Source organism: Morone saxatilis, unplaced genomic scaffold, assembly GCF_004916995.1.
Source record: "Morone saxatilis isolate NCDOM2014 unplaced genomic scaffold, NCSU_SB_2.0 Contig4, whole genome shotgun sequence".
In the NCBI taxonomy this organism is placed as follows: domain Eukaryota; kingdom Metazoa; phylum Chordata; class Actinopteri; family Moronidae; genus Morone; species Morone saxatilis.
This window is the reverse complement of record NW_023339984.1, coordinates 5676635-5690762: the sequence shown is the minus strand read 5'-3', so window position 1 is coordinate 5690762 and position 14128 is coordinate 5676635. Positions and strand designations below refer to the sequence as shown.

Genomic DNA, 14128 nt, shown 5'->3' with positions numbered 1-14128 from the left:
ATAAAGAGAGAGATATAAAGAGAGAGATAGAGATGGACATTTATAGAGGTCGACCAAACAGCTGCTAATTACACAGAAAACAAACACACACTCTTTCTGTCAGGAATTAGTCCGGCTTGTGATGGAAGAATAACGGCATTCGCTGGACAACCCAGTGTGTGGCAAGAGTGTGAGCATGTGTGACATGTATGTTTAAGCTTGTGTATGAGTGTGTGTGTGTGCAGAGTTTTTTGTGTATGTAAGCCTATTAAGAGGCAAGTACAGGCACCATATAGTGCCACTAAGAGTTAATATTCCATCACAAGTCTTCCTAATCTCCTTAGAGAGAGAGGGGAGAAAAATAAAGAGAAGAAAGATTAATATAAAAGACGAGAAGGAAAAACTGGAAGCTGGATAAAGGAAAAGAAAGGAGGTGCCAAGGAAATGTGAGTGACTTAAGATCCAGAGGGACAAGAGCTCAGACGCAGATAAAAGCACACCAAGTTAAGAAAATTAGAAAAGGACAGAAAGGGAAAAGGGAGAATTAGGAATGGGGGGAGGGCAGTAACAAGTATAAAAGCCCAAACTTCAAAGCATTAATGATGATCAAATAAAGTAACTTTAAAATCAAAGCAGATGACAACCACTAAGTTAGCAGAGCCTACCATGGCTAATAGACCCACAGTGCTAAAAAAAACAAAAACAATGCTGTCTCAAATGACCACATCGTCGCCAAGTAGGAACAAAATGACAGAAATTTCTCAAAATGTATCAGACTTTACAGCCTGAACATGGATTCAATTCAATAATTTTTATCATGTTGTATGTAGGGAAACATGTAGGGAACAAAGGGGGCCATTTGAGACTGATGTACAAGTAATAAAGCAGTAATGACAATGAACACAGCATCATAGTAGGGATTATGGCTTGGCTTAATGTTTAATGCTTATGAAAAAGCACACAAAGCGTATGGCTGGTTAAGCATGAGTGATGTGCGCGCAGTTGTATGTGTGGACGCGTATGAGGTGCATACAGCACCAAAGGGGTTAAGCTCCCGGGGCGACAAATCCAAAATCAAGCAACTCCTATATGGACAATATATTTGCCCATATAGGAATTGTTTACAGAACGAAAGGGGAACTGGAAGGATGAATTACATTTAGGCAGGATGAAATTAAGGGGACAAGGGAGGGGAATGTCACACTTTGTAATGTCCCACTGGTTAGTCATTTCATGTAATTTATCCTACTTTCAACCAAAATAGCCAGAAATATTCCTTTTTTGCTTTTTATTATCATCTCTACCCGCCTATCCCTGGTTTGTCTGATGTCTGATTCAGCTACATGTTTGGTGAAGTCAAAATTCATTAAAAAATAGAAAATTTTATCAAGGGAAGAGAACAGAAAGAAGGATAAGAGTTTACAAAATAAGACTCTGTGTGTCAGCATATGTCAACCTGCATATGTATATGTGAATGCGAGTGTGTCCTTTGAACCCTGCCTCTCTCAGTGGCAGTCCTCAATCAGACCATCACGGGTAATCTGTAATCTACTGGAGGTTTGGCCTAAATTCCCAAGGGAGCCTAATTTCCTTGTCCAGGAGGGCTTACCCCGCCCTGGGGTAAAGCTGTGGGCCTCCCTGAGCCAGCTGGCAGAGCTCTGGAGAGTACCAGCCAAGGTCTGGGATCCAGTCACTAAGACAGCTGTGGGACTGCTTCATTCACAAACCATGGTGAGTGTGTTTGTATTATGTGTGCGTTAGTGAGGAAGCAACGCTACCTCACAGCAGTTTCTTGAGTTGCCAGTGACGAGAGAGTGTGCGAGAGAACGACTGTTTGTTGTTTTTTTTAAAAACTCACTTTTTACACTGTGTGTGTATATATGTGTTTGTGTACCTGTCCTTGCCGTTCTGGACGCCCTGGCCCAGCGTGGCTCTCTCAGTCAGAGGAGAGTTCCGACTGCGACCAGTACCGGTGGACAGGATGCTATTCTGAAGGAAGAGAATAAGAAGAATGTTAGAAATGACAAATTATTGCTGCAGCCTTGAGCAAGCTTCCTAATCAGTAATGGTGAGTGACTTCAATTGCCTAAAATGTATTAAATCGTTAGTAAATCACGTCTTCAAAATAATTTGCTGAGTATTTTCATTTTTTGCTTTACAATTGAAAAACTATTTCAGTTTCACCTCAGTGTTCTTGAATTGTTATTTAAAGGCCCTGCACTCCCACACAGGTACTTTCCGTTACCCAGACACATTAACTATCTGCTTAAGCTGAGGTTGGGTGGGGCTATACTATATACTGGGAATTACACTATGTCACCTTAGTCCACATGCTAAAAAAATGATAAAAGTCTAAGTGGTCCGATGGTCCTGCCCAGGGGTGGTACATAATTAACAGGAGAGAGATAGAGATGTAGATCAAAAATGATCTGTACACACCCACATAGCCCTGGCTCATTCTCACACTGTCATGGCTTACTTGGACACTTAAACAGAATGGAGTCATCGTTTATGTTGCTGGTAACATGTGTCCTTTTCTGACTGACAATTCAAAGTGGTGTTGCAAATGACATGTAAGCAGTTTGAGTGTTTGGTCTCACGGTGGAGGGCGTGGCGCTCTTCTTGCGGTCAGAGGAGACCAGAGGGCTGGCCGGCACCTTGGTAGTGGAGCTGCCTGATGAACCTTTCCTCCCAGAATCCTCCGCTGCAGTCCGGTTATCTGCTTGACCTCCCCTCTTAGAGTAGGAGGAGCCTAGAGAAAGAAAAGCAAAGGGAGTGCATCAGAAAAGCCATCACTTGATCCCATCCCTGAGCTACTGACAGTTGACCACCTCAAGCTGATCCCTAATCTGCTTCCCACCAGCTTCCCCTCCGACACACACCAATCTCACCCTGGTCGGTGGCTCTGCGGTTCTGAGGCTTCTGGTTGGATGACACACTGCGCTGTACCTTAAAGAAGTAAGTAGGACAAACACGTCAGTATGGTATTTGTTATGTAAACCTGTAAAAGGGTGTTTACACACACATTGGGATGTAAGTATTCAAGCAGAAATAGCTGGATTTATAGCTGCTGTTAGTCTGTAGAGCCCTTCGCACATGAAACCTACAACATTGGTGAATTAAAGCATCTGGGCAAGGCATTGGTTGCTGTAGTTCACATGTGTGTAGGTCCACAATCTAAAACATGAAAATTACCTACAACACCAGAGTTGATTCCCAGAGTGTGTTGGTGAAAAATATGTGGTCAAGTCAACGTACTTGTGTCACTGGCTGGAGTTGGAAGACCTCATTATGTGTTAGCAGAGGACATTATGTGTTCTCATTATACCTTGTGAGGCGGGGAGGGGGCGTTTATGTTGCTTACATCACTTCCTGGCCGGGGCTTGATGCAACCTTCGTCCAGCTGAGGAGTGGAAAGAAACAACACAAATCTGAATATCTGTGTATCAGGAGATGCAGAGAGACAGTGGTGTGGCTACAACAAACACAAAGGACTAAAAATAGAGCTTTTTACATGGTATTGTTATGAGAATACTAAAGTGTTTTGAGCATAAATATATGTGAGATGACAGCAAATTGTATGTTCTGATGGCTTGAAGGCAAACTAAAAATGAAGCCCTACATTTTCTTGTATATAACGATGAACTCACTTAAGCATGTTTGTTTTCTAGTTTTCTGTATAACATCAGTGTAAATGCAGCTAAAGGAGCTCTGACAAACCAATGACTGGCACGGTAAAATGAAAAGCGTGTAGGTGTGAGAAAGAAACAGTGTACCTCAGAGTTCCTATAATCCAGTAGCAGATAGGCAGCCATCACATCATTGTACTTCTGGTTCACCAGCGAGTCCTGGATCTCCTCCTGAGAGAATCCCATCTGCAGCATGATGTCTGCACACACAAAACCAGTTTATAATTAGAATAGAGAGCTTCCTGCAGGTCCATAATTCTCCTTAAGATAAATCATCCTTGTATGTGTGAGTGGAGGAAAAGAACATCTGTGCTCAAATGTGTCTGTGCATGGCTAAAGAAAGGAATATATTTATCATTTTTTGAGTGTGTTTCTGTGCCTACCTGTCCTCCTGGGGTCCTTATAATCTGGCTGTGGTTCGATGTAGGGTTTGAGTTCTTCCTCCTCGTAGCCCACATTCATCCACCGGTCCCTCATTATCTGCTGCTGGGAGCAAGCCAAACAGACAGATATAGGGAGACATGAGATGTCAAAGGCGATAAAGAGGCAAAAAGCAGAGGAGGAAGGAAAGGTTGAGGAATGAGAGGAGGGGAGGAGAGAGGGTAAAGAGATAAAGAGACACGACAAGTTGGCAACACAATGGAAAAGGATGCAGAATTTAGCTGAACATCACAAATGAATTATACACTATTCATCTGTTTGATCAACTAATCTTGACAATTAATTAGTGTTTTCTAATAAGCGTAGACAGAGCTAACTAGGAAATGAGGGGTTTGACTTTTAACAAACAGGCTATAAAGATTCAAAAGTTGGGAGTGATCACAGGTGCAAAACTGATTCATATCAATCTTTTGGCTGCTTAGAAATGAAGACGCATTGTATACAAACTTTAAGGTAGGTGTAAATGAAACAGTCACAGGACTGAATTCTAACACTAAAGCTTGAGTCTTCTTTCTGTATTTTTACAGGGCTGCCATAACATTCAGCAGGTCAAGGCAAAAATCTAAATTAAGAATATGTGTTTAATCTAAAACGTTACTGGGAATTTGGTTAACTCAAATGGCAAGTGACACCTGCTACTCAGCAAGAGAGTTATATACCTTTTCTTTTTCTTGCAATCATGAGCAATAACTTCCAGGTGCTGTTCATTTGCCTTTAGTGCAACCAAATTTGGTAACTCATAAATCCCAAACTAACAAGTATTTACTATGCCTTTAAAAAGCACTTTACACATAAGCAACAAACTCACATGTAGCTGGAGAAGCGAATCCAGGTATAAGTCTATCTATCTATCTATCTATCTATCTAGTCTAGTACTGTGTGTGCTACATACACCATTCGATTAGCAAATTAACAATCACTGCTCAAGTTATTAGGAGATGGACAATATTGGTTGTTTCCAGTTTTATCAAGTTAAATATGAGGAATTTTAAATCTGGTTCAGTTTGAAAATTGCATTTTTGTGTGTGTGTGTGTGAATGCAGTGTACCTCGAGGCTGCCTCTTTTGGAGGGGTTCAGGATGAGAAACTTTTTGAGCAAGTTCTCACAGTCCGTAGACATGTAGAAAGGAATCCTGTATTTACCACGCAGCACGCGCTCTCTTAGTTCCTGCAGAAGGACAAGGGCATGGAGAGTCAACAACAGATTCTAAAAAATCCACCTTCAAAACATGCACACAAACCTTTTCTCTCACATCTGAATGTTCTGTCAAAGGGCAGCGACCTTCCACGATTGTGTAAACACCCCAGACTATCCAAAACGGTTTAATGAAAATGAGGGTCTATGAAACAGTGTTTGAACAATAAAGGACTTGACTCAGAATGTGTGTGATATGGCTTGAATTAGCCTAGTACAAAGTAGCTATGGTTTGAAAAAGCTACGTATATGGGTGATATTACTAAAACGTATTATTCATACATATATACATGTATATGTATTTTGATAATGCTGATATTAGATTTTGTTCAACTGTTATACAATCAAAAAACATGAATAATTTAAGATAATGCAGTTGTTAAAAAAGCACTAACAGCCAGACACAAATAACCAAAATCATAGCTCAATATTTGTAACCTACTTCAGTGGCCTTTATCAACACATTACATTTGAATGGTCTACCACTAAACTCATTAACTATTCAATGTTACTTCCCCCACTAGAAGGGTCCTAATAATTATCATTTACTGAGGCTCTGACGGGTAAATGCATGTAGTGACTGGTTTTAACACAGCTGTGATGTATATGTAACAAGCTGTTAAGGAGCTTACATCGTGAAGCATTGAATTTGCATACCAATCTATCAAATTGAGTGTTAGGGTTTTAAAATTGCAAATTTATCTTTTGAAGTGCTGAAACGTTCACATAATCTTAGTCAGAAATGTTTAACTCTTTTTGTCAGTGCATCAGTTAGACACATTTAAAAGAACAAACACATTTTATTACAGTGAAATCAGAAAACAGTGAGGCTCCTATCTGTAAACTAAATAGTAAGACCAGTAATGTAGGTGTTAAACTAAACTCCACACAGCAGGAGATAGCGCAAAGGCATACTAGAAAAAGCTGGATGGCAGTTCGCAGGCATGTTAATATCAATATCATCACATTCAATGTCATATCGCCCACCCAAAATGTGTCTGCACTTCCAGAGTGAGTCATGTGGGTACTGACTGAATTCACGGTGTGATAGGTGGTATGAATAATTGTGAATAACTATAGTTAACAGAAAGCATTAAATCCTAAAGGTTTTAGTTCCTGTTTGGTGCAGCACAACACCAAACCCCATTTACTAAGTACTTGGGGGTTGGCATTTAATCACTTTTACACATTCACTCTCTCTCAGGTTTGGTTTTTGCATTCTGTACGGCAGAGGGAACCCAAACCAGCATGACAAATACTACAACCACCCACAGAACACAGACATCCGCTTATATAAGGCACACAAACACACACTCTCCTCATCCTGACCTTGAGGTTCTGTCCATCGAAGGGCAGCGAGCCGCTGACCAGCGTGTAGAGGATCACCCCCAGGCTCCAGACGTCCACCTCGGGCCCGTCGTACTTCTTGCCCTGGAAGAGCTCTGGGGCAGCGTAGGGTGGAGAGCCGCAGAACGTGTCAAGCTTGTTCCCCAGAGTGAACTCATTACTAAAGCCAAAATCTGCTATCTTGATGTTCATGTCTGCGTCCAGCAGCAGGTTCTCTGCCTGCAGGCAGACAAGCGTGTAGGGGAGAGAGAGGAAAGGAAAACATAATTATGATGTAGACAGCAGAAGGATGTGGAGGCAAACAACAAGAAAAGGATGGAGAAATAAAAAGATTATTAATATGCTGGGATTTTGTTTCTGAATACTACTTATGCTAAAAACATGAAACACAAATAATTTGCATACATTTGCTTAATGTGATATGGTAATGTGATATTTTATTTTACTTTTTCTAGAGGAAGGTCAGAGCTATATAAAGTTAAAAGCTAGCTTGTACAGCCGAAAAATAGAGTTTAACAATTGGCAACCCTGTCATCGAGTGCCAGTGTAACAAAGATTTTCTCTGACATGCAAATGAGTTTGAAAATAATATATTTCACAGACAGTTGTCTAAAACACCTTTCTCTGGGGAAACACCTCTGCTGGGTGAGAGAGGGAGTTTTCAGGGTAATGGCGTTGAGCCTACAAGTAGCATACAATGGGCAAAGTGAGCTGCCACAGTTTATTCCTGTGTGTGTGTGTGTATCCCTAAGCCTAAAGTGAGCCAGTGAGCAAGGAGGCTGGGGTTGCCTAGCAACAGGTGCGCTCTCCTTTTCACTTGCTCTGAATACTCTGCCACTTCTGCGTGTTTGAGTGTGTGAGAGGGTGTGCGTGCACATTAAATACAACACTGACATCATCTCTAGGCTCTGACCTAAGAAATACATAAACAACGGCTTGTCATTTTTTTTGCCAACAGAATTAAAAAATCTATAGCAAATGAACACTTTAAGATTACCAAACAACAAAATGTAACTCTTTGATGTTGGCTTAAAAAAAAAGAAAAAAGAGAGAACCACCAGTATAGTAGATACGGCCGTATAAACCATATGTAGGATTTTTCATCTTAGGATACAAACAGTGATTGATTTTAGTCTCACTGTCCAACACATACTCATCAACATTTGCTATTGCAGTAAAGGACCTACTAGAGTCAAGCGTGTGTGATTTCCCATTACAACCCATAGATCAAGAGTGATTAGGATAATGTGCAGGATGGTACGCATTACAGTAATGAAAACTGTCTGTCTGTCCTCAAGAAATCTCTTATTTCCCATGCTGCCTTCTTTGTAACAGCCAACCATCATTACCTGCTAAAAGGGGAGAAAATGTTTTATGACCTTGGTCAAAGCGCTGAAAATGTTTATTAAAAAGCCAAAAATAACCATGAGTGGAAAAAACTACTTTGAGATTAGAGGTTCCTGTATGGTTACTGTAAAAGTAATCATGAAAATGTCTTGTCCACAGGTCTGTCTGCTGGCACACTAAGAGGATTTACAACTCTGCATAATACTATGAACCAAAATGACCTGGGAGCATTAGACCTGTCTGTGTGCGTGTTGTTTCATTTCTGGCACCAACTGAAGTCAATCAAAAACAGAAGGAATACATTAATGAAGAGACACAAAGGGAGAGGGACCCAGTAGGGAACCCGTCAGGAGAACTGCATAGGAAGTGTGTGTGTACACATTTATGGTTATGTGTGTTGAAGCCCTAGCACTCAAAGAGGGACATTATATAATCTTTGTGATTAACCTCTGGGTCGCTTATTCATGGGGACAGGATTTCATCTCAAACAGTCAAATCCTGACTTCAAGATTAATGTGGGGAGAGAGAGAGAAAGAGAAAAGAGAGAGAGAGAGAGAGAGAGAGCGCTTGCTTGTGCCACTCAATGTAATTCAATAATGTTTGTGTGTTCTCACCTTGAGGTCTCTGTGTACTATACACTTCTGATGGCAATACTGCACCGCTGACACAATCTGGAGAGTGAGAAAGTGAGTGAGAGAGAGAAAGAAGGAGAGGGAGGGAGAGAGAGAGATGAAGTGAGAAAAGAAATGGTTAGACAATGAAGTCAAAGACACAGAGCTCTTAATTAGGGTTTGCGAAAAAAATGCAAAATGGGTCTTTTTGTTTTATACTGTTTATTTTCAAATTGCACCACAAACAAATTAGCTATTTATTGATCAATTAAATAACTACTTTTTATTCCCAGATTGAATCAATATACGCCTGTCTCTCAAACACACACCTGTCTGAATTTGGCACGGGCTTCTTTCTCCTTCATCCTGCCATGGGCCACCAAGTAATCAAAGACTTCTCCTGGGAGACGAGAGAAAGAAGAGGAGAACAGATTTAGCGTTGGAACCTGATACTTGTCGCTTTAAAACCAGAGTATTGGGTCAATGGGACATTGAACTAAGTATTGTCATTTAAAAATAACATATGGGCACAGACAGTTTAGGCTGTAATTATTTTTACTTAAATTAAAACAGAAATATTTTAAAAACAATGTGTAATTTTTAATGCAACGAGGATAGAGATGAAACAAACTAAAATGAAATAAAAACAGGATGTTTCTGTACACTAACAGGTGAGGTAGCATTTTTACTTCTTATTCTAACATACAGAGTGCTGAGTCCTCGGGGGGGATGAATGACACGCACTGACCTCCACTGGCGTACTCCATCACCAGGTACAGAGTCTTCTCTGTCTCTATCACCTCAAACAGCTTCACTGAGGACAGACAGGTACAGAGAGACAGACAGTCAGAGAGACAGACAGTCAGAGAGACAGACAGTCAGAGAGACAGGTACAGACAGACAGACAGGTACAGAGAGACAGACAGTCAGAGAGACAGGTACAGACAGACAGACAGGTACAGAGAGACAGACAGAGAGACAGACAGTCAGAGAGACAGGTACAGACAGACAGACAGTCAAGTACAGACAGGTACAGACAGGTACAGACAGACAGGTACAGACAGATACAGACAGACAGACAGACAGGTACAGACAGGTAGATACAGACAGGTACAGACAGGTTATTTAGAGCCAGTGGGTTTCAGACCTCACCTGTCAGCATTACACAGGGAAAGTAGGCCTGCCAGACAATCAGCTGACTCACAGTTACAATGACCCGTTATGAAACTCTGAGGATTATATAATATATTATATTATATTGATATTATATATAATATAAATATAATATAATATAATATTTATACTATATATATATTATATTATATTATAATTAATATATATATAATATAATATAATTAATATATTATATATAATCATATTTATATTATTATTATTATAATATAATATAATATAATATAATATAAACTGGATAATATAGAATAAGGACAATAACAGAAAGCTGGATTAACTGTAAGTGTTTGCCGAGTTACAGAGTGACCCCAGCAGATGTGTCCAGCTGTCGTTGTGTTGTTCTACTCTGTCTCTCTCTCTCATCTGTCTCATCTCTCTCTGTCTCTCTCTCTGTCTTGTCTCTCTCTCTCTGTCTTCTCTCTCTCGTGTCTCTCTCTCTCATCTCTTCTCTCGTCTCTCCTCATCTCTCTCAGGTGTCTCTCTCTTCTCTCTCTCAGGGTGTCTCCTCTCTCTCTCTCTCTCTAGGTTCTCTCTCCTCTCTCTCTCAATCAGGTGTCTTCTTCTCTCAGGTGTCTCTCTCTCTCTCTCCTCTTCTCTCTCTCTCTCCAGGGTGTCCTCTCTCTCTCTTCTCTCTCAGGTGTCTCTCCTCTGATCTCTCTCTCTCAGTAGTGTCTCTCTCTCTCTCTCTCTCTAGTGTCTCTCTCCTCTCTCTCTCCAGGTGTCTCTCTCTCTCTCTTGTTGTCTCCTCGTCTCTCTCTCTCTCCAGCGGTTGTCTCTCTCCTCTCTCATCTCTCTCAGTCAGGTGTCTCTCCTCTCTCTCAGGTGTCTCTCTCATCTCCTCTCCTCTCTCAGTGTCTCTTCATCTTCTCTCTCTCCTCTCCTCTCTCTCCTCAGGTGTCTCTCTCTCTCAAGGTGTCTTCTCTCTCTCTATCCAGGTGTCTCTCTCTTCTCTCTCAATCAAAAGGTGTCTCATCTCTCTCTTCTCAGGTGTCTCTCTCTGCTCTCTCCTGTTCTCTCTCTCTTCTCTCAGGTGTACTCTCTCTCTCTGCTCTCGTTCCTCCTCTCATCCAGGTTGTCTCTCTCTCCAACTCTCAGGTGTCTCTCTCCGTCTCTCTCTCATCTCTCTCCAGGTGTCTCTCTCTCGTCGTCTCAGGTGTCTCTCTCTCATCTCTCAGGTGTCTCTCTCCTCATCTCTCCTCCTCCTCTCTCCGTCTCTTCAGGTGTCTCTCTCTTTCGTTCTTTCTCTCTCAGGTGTCTCTCTCTCTCTTTCTCTTCTCTCTCCATCCTCTCACAGACTCTCAATCAGGTGTCTCTCTTCTCTTCGTCTCTCAGGTGTCTTCCTCTCTCCTCTCCTCTCTCAGGTGTCTCTCTCTCTTCTCTTCTCTCTCTCAGGTGTCTCTCTCTCTCTCCTCAGGTGTCTCCTCTCCTCTCAGGTGTCGTTTCTCTCTCTCAGGTGTCTTCTCTCTCTCAGGTGTCCCTCTCTCTCCTCCTCCAGGTGTCTCTCTCTTTCTCTCTTCATCTCTCTCTCTCTCAGGTGTCTCTCTCTCTCTCCAGGTGTCTTCTCTCTCCTCTCAATCTCTTCTCTCTCATCTCTCTCTCAAGGTGTCCTGCTCTCGTCTCTTTCTTCCTCTCTGCAGGTGTCTTTCTCTCTCTCTCTCATCTCCTCAGGTTCTCTCTCTCTCTCTTCTCTCTCCTCTCAGGTGTCTCTCTCAGGTGGTCTCTTGCCTCTCTCTCTCTCTCTCTCTCTGCTCCAAGGGTTGTCTCTCTCTCTCTCTCTCTCTCCTCTCTCCTCTTCTCAAGGTACGGAAAACTTTAAACCTGACTCAATTTCTGAAACGGAGTCCGGTGCGTCGGCACAGGCTAGCGCTGTGTAGCAAACGTTAGCCTCTGAGACCGAAACACCAACGAGTAAGAAGTGTCAGAAGATTCAATGACGTTAAATGAAACAACACACACACACACAACACACAACAGACAGACACACACACACACACACACACAGACACACCACCACACAGCACCACACCACAGACACAAACACTTCACACACCACAACACAACAGACACAGACAGACCAGACACACACACAACACACACACCACACACACACCACCAGACCACACACACACACACACCACAGACAGCACACACACACAGACAGACACCAACACAACAACCAAACAACACACACCACACATTATCACATATAAACGTGTGTGTGTGTGTGAGGCTCAGTTAGCGCAGCAGCTCGTGCTCAGCTCGTGCTAACAGACTGTAAACTTAATAAAATCAGAAAAACACTAAATATCCTAAAATAAAAAGTGCACGCACGCACTCACCGTGAAGCACCGCGTGGGGAACGCTTCCTGCTACGTCACTGAGGCCACGCCTCCTTCACAGCTGATTTAATGGACATGCGCAGTAGTAAATATTATTTTATTGTAGAAATGTAATGAGTTTTATTTATTATTGTTTTATTAAACAAATCAATAAAAAGGGAAAAAATACTTTTATTTTATTTTATGACTTCTTCTTCTTCTTTTTCTTATTGTTGTTGTTTTTAAATTCATTCTTATTTATATTTATTTATATAGATGTTTCAGACTGATTATTGAACACAGAGAAAAAGCTTTCTGTCTTCATTATGTGCTGTTGGTTTATGTCCTTCATTAATAAAACGTCCAGTTCTTTAATGGGAACAGATTATTTATACCAATGTTTGTAATTAGTCATGTAATCCAAATGTAATCTGAAAACATTGAAAATATTCCACCTTCAACTAAAGAATCAGACGCAGCAACAAATAATCTTTTCTCTTTTCTTCTTTCTTTGTGTTTTCAGTCAAACACATCGGAGGAAACAGGAGGAATTATTTCCTCAGAAATAAAGAAAAAAGAACTCAAATTAATATCAGAACAAATAAGCAGAAACATGAAAACAGAAATGAAACAGATCTTTCTTCTTCCCACATTCAGTATTCAGTGTGTGTGTGTGTATAAACTAGTTTATAATGGCAGCATCGTCAAATATACACTGTACAAAATCACCAACTAACAGTGAAGCTGTGTTTAATTTACAGTAACGTTTAGAAACATTTCAGTCTGAAACCAGAACTGATCCAAACTCTAAAAACAAATGTTTTGGCTCACCAAAAAAATAAATATATATATATATATATATATATATTTATATAATGCAACAGTTTGCATCAATTGTTTTGAGTCATGACAACTGATGAAATTATGTTTGACTAATGTAACTACACTTTACTGAATAATCTGTGTTTGTACTGTGAGAAGAAAATACCCAGTAAATATAACTTATGTAATAATGTTTCTATAACTGATATAATATGATCCATTTCAACAATTATTTCAATTAAAATAACTTATTGCATTACTAATTTAAATAGTTTCAACTAGTTTATTTATGTCAACACAACTCATCGAAATGTTTGTAACTTAAACGCTTTGTCCAAATGAATTAATTAGATGTTTATCTTGCAACCATGAATTTAATTAAGTACTAAAAGGAATTACTGAAGCACTTTTTAGAGTGTGAGTCCTGCTTCTAGAAGTCCCTCTCAGGTTCCTGTTGTGGTTCGGTGCCTTGCTCAGAGGCTCCCGGCAGGACAAACAGAGGGTTTCAGTCTCCGCAGGAGACGAGGACAAACCGTCCATCATCACATCAGCAGCCGTCACGTCCCATTTCTTTCCCACTCCACTTCCTGTTGTCGACAGGAAGGCTTAAAAATAGAGCTGTCAATCACACGGCGAGTCCGGCACCGCTGGGACTCGAACTGGCGCTCAGGAGGATTAATTATAGTCATTTACCAAAATCAGCACTTTGAAACGTCGACGCAGAGTCGGTGTGATTGAGCTGAGAGCCGTAAAAACGAGCTTTCAATCACAGCGGCCGCAGGAGGAAGTTCTGAAGTAAACGGAGATATTTTAACATGAAGGTTTGAAGTAAACTGAGATAAGAACTGCTTTTAGATCAGAGGAGCTGCTGCTGCTGTCACTCACTCTCATTAATAATAATATTCATACAAATACTCAACATACTGCTGTCTGTCTCACTGCCTGTCTCACTGCCTGTCTCACTGCCTGTCTGTCTGCCTCCGGACGCATCCTCAGCTTCAGCCTCTGAGTTAAAGGATAATCCTTATTCCAGCTTTTATTTTGGTAGTTTTCAGGACTAAAACTCAGTGATAGAGGAAGTATTCAGATTACTGAAGTAAAAGTACAAATATCACTGACAGATCCTCCATCAGACACAGACCCTAACCCCTAACCCTAGTCCACAACCCTAGTCCACAACACAGTCCA

The 14128-nt window shown here is 41.0% G+C and overlaps 1 protein-coding gene across 1 annotated transcript in view; it reads right to left on the bottom strand.

The window, feature by feature from the left end:
- mark2b (MAP/microtubule affinity-regulating kinase 2b) overlaps nt 1-14128 on the bottom strand; it is a gene marked incomplete at both ends in the record, with an annotated part of 50210 nt that overhangs the window by 14180 nt on the left and 21902 nt on the right. Inside the window, 10 exon segments of the mRNA XM_035675076.1 lie at nt 1874-1968; nt 2580-2731; nt 2871-2928; nt 3308-3382; nt 3756-3868; nt 4052-4154; nt 5158-5277; nt 6634-6870; nt 8613-8669; nt 8939-9009. Of these exon segments, the coding sequence (XP_035530969.1) occupies nt 1874-1968; nt 2580-2731; nt 2871-2928; nt 3308-3382; nt 3756-3868; nt 4052-4154; nt 5158-5277; nt 6634-6870; nt 8613-8669; nt 8939-9009 (1081 nt within the window).